This window comes from Accipiter gentilis, chromosome 4 (assembly GCF_929443795.1).
Source record: "Accipiter gentilis chromosome 4, bAccGen1.1, whole genome shotgun sequence".
Taxonomy (NCBI): Eukaryota; Metazoa; Chordata; class Aves; order Accipitriformes; family Accipitridae; genus Astur; species Astur gentilis.
This window is the reverse complement of record NC_064883.1, coordinates 24988619-25011522: the sequence shown is the minus strand read 5'-3', so window position 1 is coordinate 25011522 and position 22904 is coordinate 24988619. Positions and strand designations below refer to the sequence as shown.

The following is a 22904-nucleotide window of genomic DNA, read 5'->3' as shown; positions in this document are numbered from 1 at the left end:
TATCTGTGTAATACTTTTCCTACATTAGTAATTACTAATTGTATTACCAGTATATATCTGCGTAATATTTCTCCTACAGTAGTAATTATTAATTGTATTACCATTTGTACCAGAAGCTACAGCTGTGAACCAAAACCTCATTATTTTAAGTTTTACAAACTTCAAGAGAAAGACAGGTTCTGCATCAATACAAAATGAAACAGAGTCTATGGTTATAAACAGAGAGATGGAAAGAGGACATTGTTATTAGGGATCAGATAGTTAGGGGCCCAAATTCGTTCAAGGTTTTTGTGCAGGCATCATATCAAATCAACAATTTTATGGAGAATAATGAGACTGGACAGAAATTTCTGCTAAATGGAAAGAAACAACACAAAGGCGTATTTCAAAATGCAAGGTAAGGACAACTGAAGCTCTTATCATGTGAACTGTGGAGGCAGGGGTCAATGTATCAGTGCTGAGCAGTACCAAAAAATAATGGAGTACAGATAGATAACGAAAGGCCTTGAAAGCAAACACAGGCAGCAATTCAAAGCAAGAGGGTTATGTTCATAACATCAGGCCAAATAATTGATCCCTCCAGCAGTATTTGGAAGAAATATTGCCAAGGCTAGAGGAACAAATGGTACAGTATCCATGTTGGAAAAAACACTATTTCTCAGGTGGGAGTCATAGCTATATGGAAGAATAGGAAGGAATTTATCTTAAAAATAATAACTGGAAACACTTGACAATATTTACATCTAGCCTGGATGCGAAGACCTAGAGAGATCCAAACCATAGACACAGACCTAATGAGGCTGTAAAGAAAGAAGATGCAAGTGAAGACCTGAGAGGGGGGAAAAAGCTGTCCTATTGAATGGTTTTGTTGAGAGACAGAAATAAGATTTTAGGCTGAACAGATAGAGGCCTGGAGGAGGGAAGTAGACTTATGGGGTCATCAGCATAGAGATAGTGGTTGCATCTGTCCTTGCAAATGAGATTATACAGAGCTAATGTGGAGATAGAGAGAAAGACAGGAGAGGAGATGTCTCATTGAATACTCATGGATGAATCAGAGGAGAGACTACAGTAACACCAGAAGGATGAGCAAAAGCTTTTAGTGGAAAAGGTTCTAGGAAGAAAAACAGTGCTAGCTATGTGGAAAGTGACCGTCAGCTCAAAGAGGATGTGGGTCTGACATCTGGCTATGAAAGATCTCTGGAGACTTGTGAAAGCTGTTCCATTGTAGTCCAAGGGACAGAAATTGGTCTAGAAAAGATCTAAGATGATAGAATTAGAGGAAATAAATCACAGAGAAGAATCTTTGATGATGTGCTGAGTATGTGTAGAGGCTAGAAGTATGACATGAGGAGATAGAATAGAGGAATCTGAGGCTGGGGATTATTTAAAGAATAATGCATTTAGCATGGTGAGAAATTAAGGAAAAGTGTGAACAAGAGAATGAGTTACAGGATAGAGATCAAACAACCATCAGTCCTGCCAAGATTCATGGGTCATAAATTATATCCGCCCAAACAATGAGGATTCAAAGCTAGAAATTAAGCTTTTTGCTCACAGTCCTATGTCAACCATCTTATTCTTTCCAGTGCAGCAGTTTGAAACGACTTGTGACAGGTATTGTGGACCTTTGCTTTGCTGAGAAATCCATTTCACTTCACGCCTTTCTCCAAAGTCTTTTCAGAAAAAGACCTGAGTTGCTTTCTCAAATTGGTTCCATTCTGAAATAGCACTTGTCTCCATTTCTTCCCCCCCCACCCCCCAATTCGTTTTATTTTAAAATTGATTGGTTTTTTACTTGCATCACATTATCAAGTATTCTCATAATAGGATAGGGCATGAAGAATATTTTTAAGTAATTATTTTATTAACATTGTAATCAGCTATCTGATGTGGCTGGTTGTTTTCAGCTTAGTTACATTAGAGTCAGACAAGCACCGTATTTCCCTATTGGCATAATTATAAAGCATGTTAGAATACATTGTCTTCATTGAGAGAGAAGGAATTTTTAACTTAAAACTCCAGAGAGGATTTAAAATATATCTGACTGCTGGGATCGCTCTGTTGTTCTTGTGAAACGGAGTTATCACTCCATTCTATTTGTCATCCTGTTCAATACAAGTCATCCTGTTTCCTATAACACTAGGAAGCAGCTTGTTTTGACTGGACAATCTGCAGGAATCACTTTGCTGCCAACAGTAGGTTCAGTGTCTCTCCTGTTAAATTTAGGTAATTCCCTATTAATCCTTTGCAGTTTAAGTTACTGCCCCATTGTTGCTAACAGATTGCTAAACACGATAACTTAACTTCAATAAACATGTGACACCCCAGCTTCCATTATGCTTCTAAATGATGATGAAGAAGACAAAGAAAACATCAAGTTGTTCTATAAGCATAACAAATAATGAAGCTCATTTTTCAGTAGATGTATGCTGTATTTTTCACTGACAGCATTAATCCAGCTTTCCTGCATAGCCCATGGGGCTCCCTTCTTGCTCTCACATGATAGAAAACCTCTCTAGCTCCCACCGTACCTCCCTTGGCGGTACCACCCCGGGTGCCACCAACCTCTCCCCATGCTTATGGCTCCCAGCTGGGCAGGGAGTTGGTGACATGGCTCTGAGCTCCCAGGGCCCCGTGGCTGGTGCTCAGCAGGTCTCTGCCTGAACTCACCGCCCTTACACTAGAAGCACAGCTTGTCCTTTGGGGACTTTCCTCTGGCACTTGTAACTCAGCTACTGACCTTCATGAAATTTATATGAACTTAATACATTTGAGACCTCTCGCCTCAGTTGAATCTGGTTGCAAATGGTGAGGTCGCTAGAAAGTCAGGAGGTAGGGCAGGGAGTCAGAGAGGATGGCTCATTCCTCCAGAAATCTAACTGCAAAGGAGAAACTAAATACCAAGGGGAAACACCAATGGAATGCTACATTCCTCATTTCTGAGTTTCTTGGTGCTTTTCAATGGGCAGCTTTTCACTCACCCTCATATCAGCACCAATTTGCCTCCTAAAGCAGATTGCTCTTGAAAATAGTTGGGTTTTTTCCTATTGCTCAGTCATCTCCAAATCTCCACTGACTGCCACAGTTGCAGCATTTCACTGGCAAAATGCAAGACTAAATTTACACTTTTTTGTCTTCTGAGTCAAGCTGAAGAATCTGGGTTTAGGTACTCCAAAGTTTGAGGGAATTCAGAGAGAAAGAAGTCAGCTCTGAAACATGTTAGTATATGGACTATTTTTTCATTTTTCCGAATTCTCAATGATTTAAAATTCCCTGCGCTGAGTGCTGACTTCTAAATTAAGGGAAAGAAATACTAGGCAGTTGGTTGCCTGTAACAAAAGGTGCATTGCTTTTATGTGCAGAGGAGATCCATGCTTTTGTTAGGTCCTCTCATCTCCTCATAGATAGTGTTCACTCAAATATGAACTCCCACAAACTCAAGGGGCCTGGAGCCTTTTCCAGGTGATAGGATGTATTGAATGAGACCAGTCTGATGTCTTATATACAAGGTGTCTTCACCTTTTTCTGCCTCAGTTTTTCTGCATTTTAGAAATTGACATTTGCTTCCTCAGCAAGCAAATGAGATCCCAGATCCTGGAATGGAAAGTAATATAAAATTTAATTCTTATTCTGTGTGAGACCTATATGCTTACAGCTCAGTATATCACATGGAAAATATGCTGCTAACACTTCTGCACTATATGTCCATGCAGCCCCAGCACTCTTGAGCAGAATTTGTCTTTATGATGGAATAAGCATCTTCAGTGGGACGAGGGTTACCCCACATCCTCTCATCACGCTCTGTGGTAATGAGCTCCCTGCCCCAGTCAGTGTCTTTGGACCTATGCTGCTCCACTTCTACACCGACTCCCACATTGCAGGCTTTGGATTCCAGGCAAGATACAGAGCAATTGGTGAGTAGCCACTGTCCTATGCTTTAGGCAGTGGAAATATTCCTGCTGGATAATGGTTCAGCATAGGAAATACTGTACCTCACATTGGGAATATCTTAGATGGATGTAGATGGTTCATATTCCCTCTTCACTTGCCCGGAGGAGCTCTCAGGAGCCAGACATGGGACTGTTTGGTGCATGTTGTCACTGGCTGATGTGTTATCTCATTTCAAGACACTACAACAGACCAAGTCAGAAACTGAAACACTTTTCTTTTGCTGTAGAAAAGAAAAGCAACCCATTTTGGCAGGTTTTTTTGTTGTTTGGGTTTTTTTTGGGTTTTCTTTGGGTTTTGTTTCTTTTTTTTTAAAATAATGTTTAAGGAGAAACATCACCAGTTTATTTAACTGAGTTAATGTAAAAGATTTTGTCACATACGGGAGAACGGTCTGATTCTCAGTCATACTAAAACTATGTTATACAACACAGGAAGCAGAACAGGATCTTAAATGTATCCAGCTATATGCCTCCATTTGATGACCCTTTTGCAGTGCCAGGTATTAATGTAAATAAAAATTGGGATCTAGGTATACTTTTCTTTTTTAGTAAATATTTTCACCAAAACTTTTTGTCATTCACATGAGATCTCTTTTGTTTAAAAGAGTAAATATGTATTAAAAAAAGAAGTTTCTAACTGAGTTTAGAATTTGTATCTGCACAAATATAAATATCCCAAAAGATTAATTTTATTTTCAAAATCAATTTTAGTATTTTCTAGGTTTAACTTATAGAGACAGTACTTTGATTTTTGAAAGCTATTTCATTTTCTAACTGCAGAGAGAAGTGTGAGTTCTTAACTTTGGTATTTCCCTTAATATATTCCTCATGTTCAAAGCCACAGCAAAACACATAAGGCTAAATTCTTTATGTAAAATGAATGGCCTGATACAGATAAGACAAAGGCAATGGCATCGAGAAATGACAATGTGCAGTTACTCATGGAAAAGACCTTCATAACTCACTCAAGTCAGTTGCTGCTATCTGACTTGTGACTTCTGACATTTGAGAAAGATGACTGCAGCCTTATTAGATTGTTGCTGTACACAAAGCAGATTCTAGCAATTAACATTCCTCTTCCCTCTAGTTGTATTGTTTGATGGGAAAAAAAAAAAAAAAAGAGAAAAAGGCTTCCCCCTCCTATTGTAGAATAATGTTCATTCTTTATCCTCCGGCTCCTGTCCTTTATCTGCCAGTGCTCCAGGCCACCAGCTGAGGAGCCAGGGGCTCTGCGTCCAGCAGCACCCTGTGTGGGACTGCCTTTGGTTAAGGTGCTGGCCGTGGCAATGGCATGTCCTTTAAAGCATGAAGAGTTGTGTGTGGCTTTGAGCTATTTATCAACAGGACGCAGGGAAACGGTTTTTTGCCAAGTTAAGATTATAAAATAAAGGCTGAAGCTAACAATGGAGATTAGAGTTGGTTTTATAATCGTTTCTGTTCCCACAAGCACTGAAACTGGGAACAAACATTAGCCACATCCTGGCCTCCCCAGCATCCATGGTGTGAAACCCTGAGGAGCCAAGCAGTGCCTTTAGTTCACAGCTGCAGAGTTTAACTTGCTCCTCAGCCAGAGAGCAAGTATGCTGTCCTCCAACTCAGCCCCCCCCCCCCCCCCCCCCCCGACACTGCTGGCAAGTCCCAGCACAAGGTGAACAAGGTGAACTGGGGAACAGTCCCCATGGTTAGTGACACCTGGGGACTCTTCTCTGCCTTTCTGCACAGAACAAATGCTACAGTAATGCCTCAGCCCAGCCAGAAGGTGGAGAGATGATGACCTTCCATGTACACTTATTCCAGAAAAGCCAGGGGCAGGGCTATGTGTGCAATTGTGGCTGCTTTTGTGTCAGTGCCAAACTTCGAGAGGCTTCCATGGGGCCAGGGTTTGGGTGAGGGAATGTCTTTGCCTACATATCAGCCAGGTTTCTCTTGGCAAGCTAGAACGGGTGCAGAGCTACTCCACACACACCTCACTTGTGCTGCTGCATGGGGCACCCACCCCATCCCACTGCTCCCTGGTCCTACTGCAGCACACTTGAAATGAGGCTCAGCCTTTTACTGCACAAACACGGAGCCATTGCCATTTGGTTGGACTAGTAACAACCTGTTACTTCGATACTGTCTAGCCTTCCACTGCAGAGCACAACCTTATAGACAGCTCCACATTTAACAGTTCTAGGCATGACAGTGAAGACTGCTCCTAATTGATCAAGGGCTTCTCTTTCCTTATGGCTAAACTCCTGCAAGAAATATGAGAATTAGGACCAAGCTAGTATTCAGACACTAATCACTCTTTTTTCTGTTTCCCCTACAGCTTGTGGTGGCATTTTCAATGGCTCTGTTGGTGTTATCAGCAGTCCAGCCCATTCAGTTCTTGATTATCACAACAACATGAACTGCTCATACTACATCACAGTTGGATACGGCAAAGTAGTGGTGCTCAAGTATGTAATCCAAGTTGACCTTGTCATCAAGGGGACAGAGGGGTCTCTGATTCCACTTAAAGACAGCAATTATTGACAATTTTCTCTCTGTCTTTCCTCTTCCAAGGGGAAAGCTGAACTAAAATGAGAAATGGCTACTGAAGCCACCTTTATCAACCTCAGGCTCCCTTACATCTTCCTCTGTAACTTGTTATGTGCAAAACATCACCACAATTTTAACTTCCCACTTTGGTTACCAAGAGGACTAAGAAATTGTAAAAATGCAGCTCATGCTTTCAGTTGAATGCTGTCAGCCTTTGAGGAGTTATGAGACTCCTGTGAGTTGATATAAGAAAAAAAAGAATTATTTTAGAATTAGAATTTAGAATTGGAATCACTTTACAGCCTAAGTAATAATACCCACCCAGAAAGAATATACTTCTGAGTGGGTGCTGTCTTGCCTAAAAGAGGGATATGGCTGCTGCAATACCTTTCCACTGAGAAATTAAAAGATGGACACATTCTTCTGTAACATATATGCTGATTGTGAATTAAGAGAACATTTCCCAACTAAGCGGAAGACCCAGCTGGTCTGCACTCTGAGCTTGCATTTTATACACCCCTCATGTGCCCAAGGAACTTGCAGGCTGAGCAATTTGCAGAAGTGAGAGCGGGTATGTTTGCACGGGGGAGATCTGCTGCTTCACAGAAAGCTGAGGTGTGCTGACAGCTTGCCTTGCAAGTGGCCCAGCAGGTGAGGGTCACTATTTCTTTGAGGCTGGTTGGCTGGAATGTTTTGCCATGCAGTTAATAGTTCTGCTTGCTTGTGCCTTGAAATGTTTTGTGGTATCTGTCTGTGTATGGCTTTGGCTATTGCTATTACTTGGACCTTTCCTTAAGCACTGAAAACACACATAACACAAGAATAGAAATGAAAGTGTGATACCTAAAGCTCCATGTGTATTTTACAGATTCAACAGCTTCCAGCTTGAAATATCTCCCTCCTGCTACAAAGATTATGTGGCTGTATATGACGGCTCAGACACCCATGCTCCTCTCCTTGGGAAATTCTGTGGCTCAGAACTGCCTCCGAATATTAAGAGCTCCAGTAATAACTTGTTCCTGGTGTTTAACACTGACTTCTTTGGAGCAGGCAGGGGATGGAAAGCATCTTTTAGGGAGACCTTAGGTAAGATTATTATCAGATTCATAACCCCAAGAATCTGCTGGTAAGTAATTTCCTTTGGTGAGGAGTGGTTACGGTCTCACTCACTAGGGGTGCTGGAAGCAGGAAAATGTTTCTGATTTTGTCAGAATTGAGTGAACTAAGGTAAATACTAGGCTTATGGAATCCCTGCATTCCAGCTCTGATTCTGAACAGATTCCTTTTATTCTTTGCTAATCTTTCCCTGACTCTCTGAAAGGCACAAGCATTTCTTGGGTGACTGAAGGCCTAGCGGCACGCAAAGGCCTCTCTTTTGAAGGAAATCTGGCAATACGTGATAACTCCTTCCTTTGTAGTCAAGGGTTGGTGGTGCCCTAAAGATGCCTCCTTTCCATCAGTCCTCCATTTCCATTTTCTTGTAGTTCACTGCTCACCTTTTTAAAAACTAAAGTGTTAAGACCAGTTAAGACTGACGTTCCCCCCCAGGTACCATTGTGCTGATCTCTGCTGATTTTGTGGATCAGTCTGGTTAACTGGCCATAACATAAATAGGATCATAGTGAGAAGGCACTGGATGTTAAATGTTTTGATGGACACAAGAGTCAGGGGCAAAACTTGATTATTGCCTTAAAAAAAGGTTTAAGCCCAGTAGTCTATTTTTAAGCTCAAGGTGTAAAAGGAATTTTTTACCTTCTTGTAACATCTGAATTGTTTAGAAATGACAAGCAACAAATTATTACATGTAAATTGATTTCATGTCATTGCTACTAGTTTCCCGGGTAATTAACTCAATAGTTTTTGTGATCTAGAAAGAAGTAATTGTCTAGTCTACAAGGCTGGTACTCAGACAGTTCAGAATGAAAGGCCTTTGTGGCAGAACAAACATAGCCTTCTGCTGAGTCATTGAATCCCCTCCCAACCCCTAGCCAGGGACTTTCTCATTTGATACAGTCTGAGAAAGTATTTACAGATAAGGAAAATAACTGGTTCTACAGGCTTTGCCAAGAAAAACATTCCCACAGAACCTCATGGTCATCACTATTATTAACTCTTCCTTTGCTTCACTCTAAGTAATTGCTGCAAGAATCTTTAAGACCACTTTTGTGGACTGTTATTTCAAGTAACATAATGTTTCTTCACATGCTGCTGTCTTGAAAGCATTAGGTATCTGTTGTCAGAGATCCCCTGCAGCCAGGGTTCATGCTTCCAGGGTGAGATCATCAGGAACTCCCCAAGCTCTTGCTCTTCTTGTTGGCATATAGTCAATTTTTTTTAGCCACTGACTTTGGATTTATTTGTGCAACTTGCCAGAAATTCTGCTTAAGCACACAACAGAACACAAGCCAAGTTCTTCAAGTCAGTACCATGCCTGATAATTTCCTAGAGTGAGGAGAAGCCTTTTATGAATAAACTTTGACATCTATTAGGCTAAGTTGTGGAGGCACATTTCTGCAGGATCCCAAGGAAAGGGAGGTTGTCATGTTGCAGGAGTTACTGAGTAGCAATGGATTTGCAAGTTGGAAAAGATGGCCATGCAGAGATATGGGTTGTGTGACGAAGAGCCCATGATGGTGAGATGCTTAATGGTAGGTCTTCTTTCTCCACTGTGGGAAGCAATCCACAAGGACTAAACCACATAGTCCTTAGGAAGGATCCTGACAGCCCCATGCTAGTACAAAATGGCCAAAAAGTAGAAAAGTATGTTATAAAAGGAAAACATGAGTCACATTCCTATAAACGTTCCCAGTTTGACTTGTCTAAAAAATAGAGCCAGGAAAATCTGTGACACATCTTTGTACTATGAGGTCTGAGATTCTGCTTCAAATGAAAGAGAATAAAACCATGAAGATCTAAAAGCCTGTTATTCTAAAAGGTGCTTTAAAGAAGTTCCCTCATGTCTGTCAAAAGATAAACCCCATGTGGTTTTATAAGAGTCCAAATGCAATCAGATGACAATTAATAATGATAAATCTCTTATAAGGAAGATGGTATCTGAAGAGAAACAAGAAGCCTCATTCTCTGTTGGATGGCAATGAGTGCATTATTCTCTAGTTACCCTAGGGAAGCACAACTGATAACGTAATTATTGCTCTTTATTTAGTTGTGAGTGACCCTGATTATGTATCAGAAAGAAGCAAGCAGAAACAGTACACTCGTTTGTAGCAAACTAAACTATTTCTTTTCCTTACAAGCTCTTACAATTTCTTTCCTGATCAGGGTTCTCTCAGGGGTACAGCCAAAATCTAGTGTTATCTATTCTTTCTCTCTTGTGAATTTTATTAGTAGGGAGTCCATCTGATAACCATTGTGGTGGGAGGAAAGAGAGAAGATGAAGTGGGAAACTCACAGAAGCCTAGCAAGACTGACAGTAACCAGGCATTCCAAGAGTTAAACCCTGAAATTTCTGTAGAAAAACATGCTCTGTTTTAATTAAAACAATTTGCTTGCATCACTGATCCTGCACCCACTAGAATATTGAAGGTTCCCCCACTAGTCAGAAAAGGGAGACTAACAGGAAGTATGAAATAGTATTAATTTGGCAGTACAGCAACATCTCACCTTTTTTGTCAAATGTCTTCTTTCACCTTGCTACTCCACACGCTGTGCAATAGATTAAGTGCACATTTCACAACCAGCATCCTTTGTCACAACCGACTCTGTGATATGGTGCATTTGAGGCAGGGGAAAATATGGCCCTTGTTGGTGGAGTTTGGTGGGTTTATATTTTCACTATCTCTGCTGCTAAGTTTGGCACTTACTGGCCTTATCTTTGGAATCACTGGACGTGCTCTCAGGCTGAGCTGGTGAACTGGGGTGACTGGAAGATCCCAGACTGCTGCAAGTGTTAGATTAGTGGAAAGACAGACGACTCTTACTTTAGTAACCACTGACCTTTTTTCTGCCTTTGTTTTCAGTCTGTAAAATGAGATTATACCTCCTTTCCACAGTGAGCGTGTGTTCCTCTAGGCAATAATAAAAGGATGAGAAGAGATAAATCAATACCAGCTTAAGGCATTTGGTTACATGAGATCTCTGTGAAGGAACAAAAGCTAAGATCTCTCCCCAAAGAATGAGGTCTGCGTGTACTGAGCTTGTGACTCGGCCAAAGATCTCCTGATTATCTCTCCAGCTCTAAGGGGAGACCTGAGCTTTTCCGCTGACCCTGGCTGGCAGGGACAGAGCCTGCACATACCTCTGCCATTCCTGCTGTGATAGCAGGCACTTTGTACTTTGGTGATAAATGGAGCTTCTGCCTATTCCCATCCAGCAGTGGGGTGACCCTCTCACCCCAATTTGTGATCCCTCTGAGGCTTATGATACAAAGGCTGAGAAGATATATAAGGGTTTGGGGTTTTTTCTTGTTTTTAAAGAGTCAGCAACCCCTGTCGGGAGATGTAGCTGTGACCTTATTAACAGCACATCATTTCTCCTTGGCAGCTCTCTGTGCTCGCGTACATAGCTCCATTGTCTCGGTAATGAAAAACATATCACATTCTAAACCATTGAAGAAGGATCTAGGGGTTTTCTGAAAGGCAGGTCTGCTCATGGGGGCTGTCTGAGGAAGCCATATGAATTTACAAGAAGCAAAGTGTTACACATGGTTAGATAAGTGGGTTGAGTCAGAAAGCTCTTCCTGAGCTGTCTTCACACAATACAGGCAAAACCGAAATGGAGTTGGGACACTGGGGAAGGCAGGATGGAGGAGGGCAGGAAGATTTCCTGCTTTTTCTCTACAGCTCTAAATGCTGCTTGACTTCAAGCTGTAGCCAGCTCTTTCCCCTCCCCTTTATTATACTATCTCTTGTGAACATGCAGGAGAAATTCACATTTATACTTTGTGAAAGAGCAGTATGGTGTACTGCATTAATACCAATGTCATCCCTTGTTTGCATTACCTTGGGGCTTATGAACTCATGGGCCAGGATTCCACTGCGCTAGGGACTGCACGGGCAGAATAAAGCAACAATCTGCTGTCACAAAGAGATTTTAGTTTAAACACAGGACAAGGAAAACCAGATGGATATAGACAGGCAAGAAGAATAGTGTGGCAACAATGAGAAAACTAATGTTGTAGGCTCTAAGGCAGAAGAAATGCCTCCAAAACCTTTGGCAACCATTAGGCTGTTGGAATGTGAAGTCCTCAAACACCCTGTCCTTTGCATTGTCCTGAGTTTTTCCAGTTTTTCCCTCAAGGACCCCTCCGTCCTTTTTATTTGAATGAACATTTCTATTGAATGAATATTAATCATTTTACACAGGAAAAAAAAATTAAGCGAGTAGAGTTTAGAAGAAAAATAGCTGGAAAAAGGAACCTTCTCTGATATCCCAGAAAAAAGCATTCATAGGTAATTGACATAAATAATCTAGTATGCATATAATAGAAATAGATGATAATCTATATGCTTTTCTTTCTGACAAAATGATCTGTAACTTACCTGATAAATCACCCGGAGGTATCTTGTCTTCCCTATTAGCTGGATATTGAATTACTTGTTTCCTGTTTGGAATACAGTACACTAAGTGTCTATCACCAATGGATTTACTGTTATGCTCTCCCCTAATGAAATTAAAGTGTACTATTAAAAAATGGATCCAGTAGAATTTTCACAGCATTTTTATGCTATTTTATTTTATGAACAAAAAAATTTGCTTAATATAGTTCTAAGTCCACTTCTGCCCTGCAAACTGAAAACTTGGCTCACTGTATTCAGTTTCTAGGTACAGATTTTCAGCAGTGCTCAGCATGTGCAGTTGCTGCAGAGTTTTTTGGGGTTGTTCAGAATTGCTGACCCTCCCCCCCCAGTTCTGAATAGGCAATATAAGGTGTAAAAGAATGGTTTGGTTATTCTATTGCATATGTCAAGGTTAGGGGTTTTTTTTTGTGAGTCATTTCTAAAGTCTTACACAACCAGAAGTAATTCATTGCACTGATTTATGTAAATAATGTTAGCACCTGCTGTAGGTGGCACCAGGCACCTGTACTGACAACAGCAGTTATGGACTGTTAGGTGGGAAAGGACTCAGCACAGCTGAATCTCAGCTTTCCTGCAAATTTTTTTCCCTCCAACAACAACAAATCTTAGAAGAATGTGTCCTTGACTGTGGCATGTGAATGCTGTTAGATCTTCTCATGCCTTTGGAAAAGCAGCAGTGCCTGGCAGAGATATCACAGCCCATTAGGACCAGTTTCCAGGAGTGTATCTCAAGATACCCAACCTAGACTTAGAGCTTGGTACTGCAGAGGGTCTAACTGAGAAGCAAATTGCTTGAAACTCACAAGACTTTTTGCAAAAATTTCTTAGGGCTTTTGGTTCACACAATTTTTTACCAAATACATTACACGTTAATATTACACACTTCAGATTCAGTACGCTGTCATAGCTTAACTATGATTAGCTTAATCTGTTAAAATAATGAATAAGTCGTGGCTAATAATATCTTTTCTTAATCTTATTATAGTCTATGAAAATAAGAACATCTATAACAAGCTCAGAATATATGTTCATAAGTCACAATTCCTGGACTGTTTCCAAATGTATTCTTGGGCTAAAAATTTTGGGCTTGAAATCTGACTAAATTTAGAAAGCACTTGCAGTGTTGAAATACATTTCTTCAATATCTCTGAAAAGAATACCACCGTTGAGCTAAGGGATAGTCTACAAATGCCTCTCAGAAATGTCAGTTATTTAATGTCTGTGACATTTCTTCTCCCAAAGCATAATAAATAGAAATTGTTTGCATATTTGAACTGGATAGATAGGAAAAGTGGTAGACTTTTAAATATGAAATTTCTGACTGATCTGAAAAAATGAGGTGAAAAATAGTTTTCATACACAGCGATTAAACATTGTAGGTGACTAAACAGTTAAAAGCCAATGGGGTATTCAGATTAAAGGCACTTCCCACAACTGTTGGCAAACTCTGCTGGCATGAGCTGTCTTAGCTTCACTAAAGTCAATGATTGCTTCAGCTGAAAATCTGTACTCCGGTGCATGCAAACAAAGGGTGAGGAGACATTTCTGATTCATATCACAAGAGATCTGCAAAGGCCTGGGTGGCTGTGATGCCAACAAGTATGCTAATGCAGTATTAGAAAGTATTAGAATGAGGCCAGTCTGCATATCTGCCCAGACAAACATCAAGGAGATAGATAGGATGGTACATACATGACAGTTTTGCAGAACTAGGGCAGGCTTGGCAAAGAGTATGTCTGGACTGTCATATGTGGGATCAGCCAATAGTCTAAAAACTTAAGAATATGAACTTCATCTGACTGCATTTGTGAAATCCTGCTAAAGCAGGAGACTGGGGATTTGCAGTCCTAAATGTCGCTGCTGGAACCCTTGCCAGGCCATCAAACCAGTCAGAAACCCTTTCTGTGTAAAGACTAGGCTGAGGACTAAAAAGAGTCCTGTGCTTTCAGAGTGTCCTCCTCAAACGTTGCAGGCACTGTGGTCAGGGCTGCCACTACTGCCAGGGTCCTGCTTCCACACAAAGTCTCAATGTCTGTACAGTGATTGCCAAACACGGGAACAGCTCAGCTCAGCTTGCGAACGTTTACCAACCTTCAGTACCAGCCACGAGACAAAGCGCGACAGTACGATTCCTCCCTCCAGCCCTATATCCTTCTGAGCCATGATCCAAACAAGCTATAAGCTAATAATTACAGCCACAATTAGTCCAGCCATTCCTCTGCACTGGAAATAAGACCCATCAGGAAAGAAGCATTAGTCTTGGCAGAGTTAATCCTTGCTTATTCTGATTTTTAGTTCAGATCAGAGAGTAGTTTACAGTTCCCAAGCATGCTTCTAGGTGGGACCAAATGTGATTCAGAAATCTGGAAGAGGATTTTCATTACTGTTCAGGCAGAACTAGAACAGTTCTTTGAACTTTGCTGCCTTCTGGTAGATGTTTGTTATGCTCATTTAGTAAGGGAAGGGCAGCAAAATTAGATCGTTGTGTTTTGAAATGTCATTGGTTTAGTTGTTTCTGATAGATTTAAAACTACTCAGTAGGCTCCTTTTCATTGCATCCATACCCATATAAATGAATCTTACACCTGGCTGTGCTTCAAAGGCAGGCAGCTTCAAAGATTCGTCTTCATCTTCATACCCTATCTAGAGGATGTAACTCTTAACAGAGAAACATGTGCTTGCTCTCTGCTGTAATTATTTTTATTTGCCATAGGGGACCTGCAATTCTTTCTTTTCTGAATGGTCCTTCAGCCTTTTAGTTTCGTTAATGCTTCCCACCAAAAGCAATTAGTGATGACAGTGTGTGCCCTAGTTATTCTGATAATTTGTATTCTCTGGCAAGCTGTTTATGAGAGGGACAAGATTGCAATCAGATTTATGATGACCTTATGATTTTTATTTTAAATAAGAAACCAGAGACTGAAAAACACAGTAAGCCATGTAGTCAGTCCATCTGCTCATATGCAAATTGTTCTATAAGTTACATTTCTTATTCTTTTTATCAAGTTTACCTTTTAATATCTAACAGTCTGTTCTACAAATTAACAGACATCTCAGTTCCAGATTTTGCCTAAATTTTGGCTACAATTTTTTCTGGCTGTGTTAGCCAGTGATGAGTATCATTCCATCAATGATCACCAGCAGGCCAGATGGCTACTATTTGTCCTTCTGTTCAGAAATGGTGCTGATTTTTAAAACAATGGGTTGTGTCCTGGCTAAAATGCAGTGCAATAGTTTTTCTCTTAGTGTGAGTTCCCTCCTGTTAAGCACTTGGTTCTTCATTTACTTGTGGGTGTTCCCTGGATCTACACAACTTCACTATTCGGTAACTTTTAGTGGCTGCAATCAGATGATCAGTACTGAAAAGCACCAAGTTGGATAGATTTTTCAACAAGGGCTGCTCTTTATTTGACTTGATGCAGTGCTACTTGATATCTGGTTGGCTTCCAGTCTAGCCATAATGTACTGTCCTGTAAGCAGCTGACTCAACCCCGGCTGAGAGGGCTAAGCATTGTGAAAACTAATGATGAAACCTCATCTTTATTAACTGTAAATCATACTTTTAGTTATTTATCTCCCTTAGATGCTCTTACTGGCTATACTAGCTAGAATCAATTTTCTGATGATGAGGATTTGGCCTATTTCTCTCTCTGTCAGGTCCATTTTATGAGCTGTACAAACATAGCTTACCCACATCGGTATTTTTTGTCATCTGAGCTGTCTTTAGAGCTGCACAGCTAGCAGTGAAGTGCACCATTGCAAACATCCAGACATTTAATATCCAAGAAAAGGACAGTCCAACAGCACTGACAGCCTTCCTGTTGCATGGCTCTGTGGCAATTCCCTGACTCCTGTTGCAATGGTCTGACTGGCTTCTCTGCAACTCTTAACACTAAAAAGGGTGAAGGGGAGCTTTGTAAGGTGTCTGACCTGTATATCACTCCAGATTCAATATTGCAGGGCTGCAATCTATGATCTATGCCTAATGATTATATGTTTAATGTTATGTTTAGTAGATGGTGTCCAAAATGCCGAGCAGGAAACAGCTCCAACAAGATTGTTTCAGGGAGACCGAATAAATCATGCAAAAGGGTGAACCCAGAGAAAAATATAGCGAAACTGCACTCTTACGGCCCAGGCACCCTCTTGTCTGACATTTCCCTCCTTCCTAGACTGTAAGAACGTGATTTATTGCTCGCATTTTCCCCACTGTTTGTTGTCAGCTTCTGCAGCAGCGTTCGAATGAATGCTAACACTTTTCCAAGTTTCCGACTTCATTAACAGCCCACGAAACTGGACTAGAATCTATTAATTCCTGACTTTTTCACTTTGTAATAAGTTTCTTCTGTTCATTTTTAGCTATAGCAAAAGCTTAAGTCTCATGTTGTTAAGATTTTGGGTTTAAGCAAACTTCTTTTTAGGGTGGGGTTTTTCCGGCTTTGGTTAGTAGAGCAGGATGACATTTAGCCTTAGTCACTCCGGTTTAACCATTACAGTCTTGCAAGACAGGGTTCTCTCCAGTCCTGTGTTACTGATGCAATCCTGATACTTGGATGCTGATCTTTCACCAGAGTGATCTTTCGTGATACTGTAGCTCAAGTAGGGTGCAGTTTTATATGCCTGGAAATATATCAGTGTGTCAAGGTTAAGTCACTGTAAGTCAGCCAGACAGGCATATTTTACACATGCAGATGAAGTTCTGAAACTCCATTCACGTTGCTTAGCCACAGCTGTAGCTTCATTTATTATCTAATTCTCCTAAAATGATACACTGTGGGAGACAACAGGCTCCTTGCAGTTACCACTTTGCTCTGTGCAGTTTACAAAAACTTTTTCTCAGACTCAAGAGTGTGAACCACACTTAATTTGAATTCCTGAGTTAAATAAGTGGCCAGGAGACCTCACAGAGACTGGGGAAGGAAGCATAAAGTAAATAAATTGTTCAGATTTACTAGCCCAGTCCAACCTCTGGAAATCAAACTACGGGGTGGGGGGGGGAGATAAGTAAAAAAACAATCCCTTCAGATGGTCTGTATTTTTTGCTTGTTTGTAATTAGATGCAATAAAAGGGTTCTGATCTTCTAATAACTGCTTTTGTCCAAAAGTAATTTGTTTCAATGTGACTGAAAACATTACAGGGTTCGAATTTTCACAGCATGCAAGTACAGTAAGGGACTTAGCTCTGTCTGGAGACCCAAATGAAAAGCAGCCTGCTTTTCAGAGAGGTTTTAAGTTCCCACCAAGCAAAACACTTCCAGGAGTAAGTCCCTTTTAGCTAGATTCCTGAATATGAGTCTGGGTCCCAGCGTCAGGCTGCTGAATTCAATCCCCCAGAACGAGGTCATATTGCCAAAATGAGCAACTTAATTTTTAACCAGATTTTCAAAGTCAACAACCCAGTGCCCCCTACTGTCCAAATATTCTTACTAGCAGGTAAGAATTACATTAGAAGGCCTTCTAACCACCATTCTTCTATTTAATTTCTGTCCCCTGTCTTCTTACAGTCCCTTTTAAAAAATCTGTTGCTACATTTTCAAAATGGATACTCATTTTACATTCAAGAGAAGACATGAGTCTTTCCTAATTCACTCTACTAAATCTAATTGTGATTTGTATCTATCTAATGCTATTTGTGTTGAAAGCCTTTTAATCATTCAGATATTCCTTGTGAGACAGGACAGTAAAATTCTGTAGCACAGAAAAAAGCTGCTGGATTGCGTTAAAGAGTTGAAGATTAAATAAATGCCAGGAATTGCTTTTGAAAAGCTTCTGCTTCTTCAACAGGACCTCAGAACGGCTGTGGTGGTTACTTGACAAATTCAGCTTATACATTTGGATCTCCAGTCTCCAATGTGACCAGAAGATATGAGAAAAATCTGGACTGTGTATGGATCATAACTGCACCTGTAAACAAACTGGTCAACCTCACCTTCAATTCATTCATGCTTGAACCACAGTCTGCTCAGACTTGCCGATACGATTACGTCAAAGTAAGATAGCTGTGTATTTTAACAAGAAAGTATCAGTCAGATACAATCCACTATCGTCTCCATGAGGCTAAAACTTAATTAATAGAAAATGGTCTTATGAAGAAATTAAATTGCTTAATATAATTAAAACTTTTTTCATTGGGTTAGATTACTACTCCAGATGACATCCTGCCTTTTTGGAAACCAGTAAGAGTTTTAACATTGTTATGGGGACACAGTTTTGGTCTTAGACCTCTTATATAAAAGATTATTTATTTCACAGAATAGAAACAAAACAAAACTCAAGCACTTTGAAAGTAAACTTGCAGATTCATTATCATACACAATTACTTGAAAAGACTTTAATTTACAAAATTTTGAATAAATAAGTCTTGATGCTCAATGCTCACCTGTGAAAGCCATTTTCTTGGAGAAGAGCATACGAAACATAGGCTAGCAGAATGCTGCTGAAGAAGATCCACCAAGGACTGTTATAGATCCTGTTGAGCATTAGAGATGCTCAGTGAAACTAGGAATTAATTTTACATTTTGGTGAATAAAATCAACCTTTCTCACTGAAAAGCGCTTTGAGATTACATATAAAAAAAGAAACCAGAATGCCAAATTAAAATAGAATAAACTTTTGATAGATTTGCTAAGACAGGACCAGAATGCTCCATAATGAGATTTACACTGTCCAACAGAATTAGTTAATATGGCAGTGAATAATTATAGTCATCAAGAACATCCTGTTAAAGCACAAGAGCACGTACAGTGCTTTCAAGTAAAAGAAATTGTAATGTCAGGAGGGGTCAGAGAATTTTATTCTATTTATTTGTTTGTTGCACCTGAACTATTAGTGGCTTATATACATTTCTTCTTTCAGCTTTATGATGGCAATAATGAAAATGCCAATTTAGCTGGCACATTCTGTGGATCTACAGTGCCAGCTCCTTTTCTTTCTACCCATAATTCCTTGACTGTGAAATTTATCACAGACAATTCTGTGGAAAGGGAGGGTTTCAATGCTACCTACACCACAGTGGATCGTAAGTATACATATATATGTATGCATGTACATTGTTGTGACTCTTTTGTGGAAATACATGTTTAAATAATAAATCATCAAATTTTGTTCTAGATATAGGGGTCAGGAAGGGGAAAAGAATCCTTAGCACAGCATCTATAAGCAAGCTAAAAGCAGCACTGCTAGACTCTAGTGCAATTCTCTTTGGTCTTGGCTGGTTGTGGGATGGCTGTCAGTCTGGAGTGCAAAACAGGAACATTCACAGACCGTTAACAAATACGCTGATGTTATAGGGAACAAATATTTATTTGAGTTTTATAACATACATTGACACAGCATTAGCATGTGTTTTACTTAAGGTTTTTTTCTTCTAGAGACTCACAGGTAAATATAAAAGTCTATTGTCCAGTGTAATTTTGCTCAATAAGTATTCTTTGCCAGTTGGAAAGGTTTCCACTCTATGATGCATTTATTACTGTTTTAACACAGGACCATGTGGAGGAATATATAATGCAACTTCTACATCCCTGACTGCAACATCTCCTAACTTCCCGAATGAATATCCACCATTTACTCTCTGTACTTGGGTCATTGATGCCCCCCCGCATCAGCAAGTCAGGGTGGTGGTTGAGGCCTTCCACCTCCATTCAGGCCAGGACTGTTCTCAGAACTACCTAGAGCTCCAGGATTCACCAACAGTAAGAAATTTACAGATGATACCATTCCCCATTCACATTCAGCTCCCTTCACTCTTTGTAAAGAGAGAAGAAACTCACCATTTGGTAATAGATTAATTGATGATTCTATGTGAGGGGCATATCCAAAGCATTATGGACTGTGCCCCACTTAAGGTGTGTTAACTAATTGGTACATAGACCTCATGGAAGCATGCTATACACACATTGAATTAGACCTGGTAAGTGTTACGCAATTTTTCACAGTTGCACCAAGTAACAGAGCTGCCAAACTCAACACCCAGAAAATACTGCCCAACAGCAAGTTTTCATAACTAATTGTACTTCCTCCCATCCAGGAACCGTAATAAAAATGAATATTCGTGCCAAGAAGAGGGTTTGTAAAGAGAACCAGAAAAAAAAATCTTGTTTATGTCCCTTGTTTTATATTATTCTAAACCTTCTTTCATTGTTTCTTATTTTGGCATGAAAATACCTGTTACATTTGGTTTGTTTCTTACAATAATTGAGGGAAGATGTAATAAACAATTTATAACAAATAAAATGTTGAGACATTATTAAGTGATTTCCATGAGAACTTTAAAATGCATTGCATAACTGGTATAGAAAGTGTTGAGAGATTTATTGTCCTTGTTTCGGCTGGGATAGAGTTAATTTTCTTCCTAGTAGCTAGTATAGAGTTATGTTTTGGGTTCAGTATGAGAAGAATGTTTATCGATAACACACTGATGTTTTCAGTTGTTGCTAAGTAGTGTTTAGACTAAGAAGTCACCAATTTTTCAGCTTCTCATGCCCAGCCAGCAAGAAGGCTGGAGGGGCACAAGAAGTTGGGAGGAGACACAGCCAGGGCAGCTGACCCAAACTGCCCAACGGAGTATTCCATACCATGTGATGTCATGCCCAGTATATAAACTGGGGGGAGTTCGCCTGGGGGGATTGCTGCTCAGGAACTAACTGGGCATTGGTTGGCAAGTGGTGAGCAATTGCATTGGGCATCGCTTGTTTTGTATATTCCAATCCTTTTACTAGTATTGTCATTTTATTATTGTTATTATTAGCATTATTAATTTCTTCCTTTCTGTTCTACTAAACTGTTCTTACCTCAACCCATGAGTTTTACCTTTTTCCTCCCGCTTCTCTCCCCCATCCCACTGGGTGGGGGGGAAGTGAGTGATTGGCTGCGTGGTGCTTAGCTGCTGGCTGGGGTTAAATCACGACATTTATTCACCTCAAGTTCAGTAAGTAGAAAACTGAATTATATCATTAAGTAACTTGTGACATGTATTGAATTCCAGCACAGCCAAGGATCGGTCCATAGATTCTGTGGCACTGAAACTTTTCCAGTCCCTGAATTTTATTCTTACGATCGCACAGCCATCGTGACTTTCAAATCAGATGAATATATGATTAATAATGGAGTCAGATTTACCTATCAAGCTACAGGTAAGCTTGAAGAAATGTCTAAAAAATCTACCTACCATTCTCTTTGTTTATTGCATACAGTGAGAAGCAATTACATGTTTCTGGTTTTCTGTCTCAAGGCTGCAGCAGAGAGTATAACCAGCCCTTTGGTTACCTGAAGAGCCCTGGCTGGCCTGGTCATCACCCCAATAATATGGACTGTTCTACCATTCTACGAGCTCCCATGAATCACACGATTTCTCTCTTTTTCCATGCTTTCAGCTTGGAAGACAGCATCCAGTGTTCACGTGATTTCCTAGAGGTATCAAGCAAGTATACATATTTTGTGGGCCTGTGTCAAAATCTGCTGAATTCAAAGGATTTTAATAAGCTTGGGTCAAGCCTGAGCTGAGCTGACATTAGGGACTAATTTATTGCTACAGTTTTATGGTGAAAGGTATTCAGATGTGACAATAAGAGGTTAAACAACACACACTATAGTAGTTCCAAAACCAATGAATAAATAGTTTCATTATCAGCTAACTCATCTTTACCCAGCTCTTGTTCCTGTTACCCAGTTAACAGAGCAAGCCGGGAATGCTTTCATCCAATATTAACATCTGTGCATGAACAGAAAGCCATGAATCTAAGTGCTTTCGTTCCAGCAGTAGATTCTATCTGCTTGATATTTTTCTTAATTTTTTCTTTCCAAAATACATTTTTTCTTAAAAAAAAAAAGGAGCTCTAGTAATAAGTGTAGGATACTTGCAAAGGTACTTTGTGTCAATAAAAAGCATATCCTCCTACACAATCCCCACTCTGGCCTTTCATGCTTGTTGAAGGTTTCCCTATTCACTGGTTAGATGACAAAAAAATCAGATGTCTGTGAAAGCATCATTATTTAGTTCTCCTTTCATATCCTCTTTACTGTCTCAAGAAATGGATCTAAGCACCAGCGTTATTGGAGCTCAGACAAAAATCAGATTAAATCTGAACTACGTAATATGATCTGTGTCTTAACGTGACCAGGGAAAAGAGTGGTCTGCAGGGTAAAGAATTAATCTTTTCATCTGGAATATTAACATTTCTCATGAAAAGTAAAATATGGGCTTGAATTGCAAAAGCACATCTTAGCTACTAGTCAAGTAATTTTTTTCAGTCAGGAGACGTACCACTCCATAAAATTTAGCTACCTGTTTCTGATGATACTTGTTCTGTGCAATTACTTACAAACCTCAGACAGACTGGGTAATGATCTCTTTTTCCTTCTATACAATAATATATAGTAGGAAAAATAACAGTATTAAAATGACAATTACGGTATGCATGCAAGTCACTACATAGTTTGTACTGTGCTTGTATCACTGCATAATTGTACTGGTGTATAACTGGCATAGGGATTTAAAATTGACAATGTTCTTTGTGTCCCTTGAAGGTCAGAAATGGGAGTGATGCGCAAGCACCACTACTTGGCAGGTTCTGTGGCAACACTGTGCCCAGTCCCATCTTCCCCCAAAATCATGTTGTCTACATTCATTTCAAGAGTGATTTTTCAGGGGCTCATGATGGATATGAAATTACATGGACTTCATCCTCAACGGGTAAGGCTGTAATTACAAAATAATTCCATTTAGCAATTGCTCATAGCGGGAAAATACAGAAATGTGGAATTCAGCCTGCTTGGTTTGGGCCCTGCTTCATCAACCCTCAAGCTGTTGTCCACACTATTCAGTCACTGGAGAGAGGTAGTTTTTCCTCAGGACCAGTGGGGCAAGATCCATTCTATGTGATGGAAGCAG

The 22904-nt window shown here is 40.0% G+C and overlaps 1 protein-coding gene across 1 annotated transcript in view; it reads left to right on the top strand.

Annotated features, from left to right (window-relative positions):
* Positions 1-22904, top strand: part of CUBN (cubilin) — a 149024-nt gene that overhangs the window by 123589 nt on the left and 2531 nt on the right. The window contains exons 57-65 of the mRNA XM_049798757.1: positions 3717-3917; positions 6265-6394; positions 7345-7562; positions 17798-18003; positions 18869-19031; positions 19499-19707; positions 21000-21147; positions 21246-21427; positions 22541-22706. Coding sequence (XP_049654714.1) covers positions 3717-3917; positions 6265-6394; positions 7345-7562; positions 17798-18003; positions 18869-19031; positions 19499-19707; positions 21000-21147; positions 21246-21427; positions 22541-22706 — 1623 coding nt within the window. The remainder of the gene's footprint in view (positions 1-3716; positions 3918-6264; positions 6395-7344; positions 7563-17797; positions 18004-18868; positions 19032-19498; positions 19708-20999; positions 21148-21245; positions 21428-22540; positions 22707-22904) is intronic.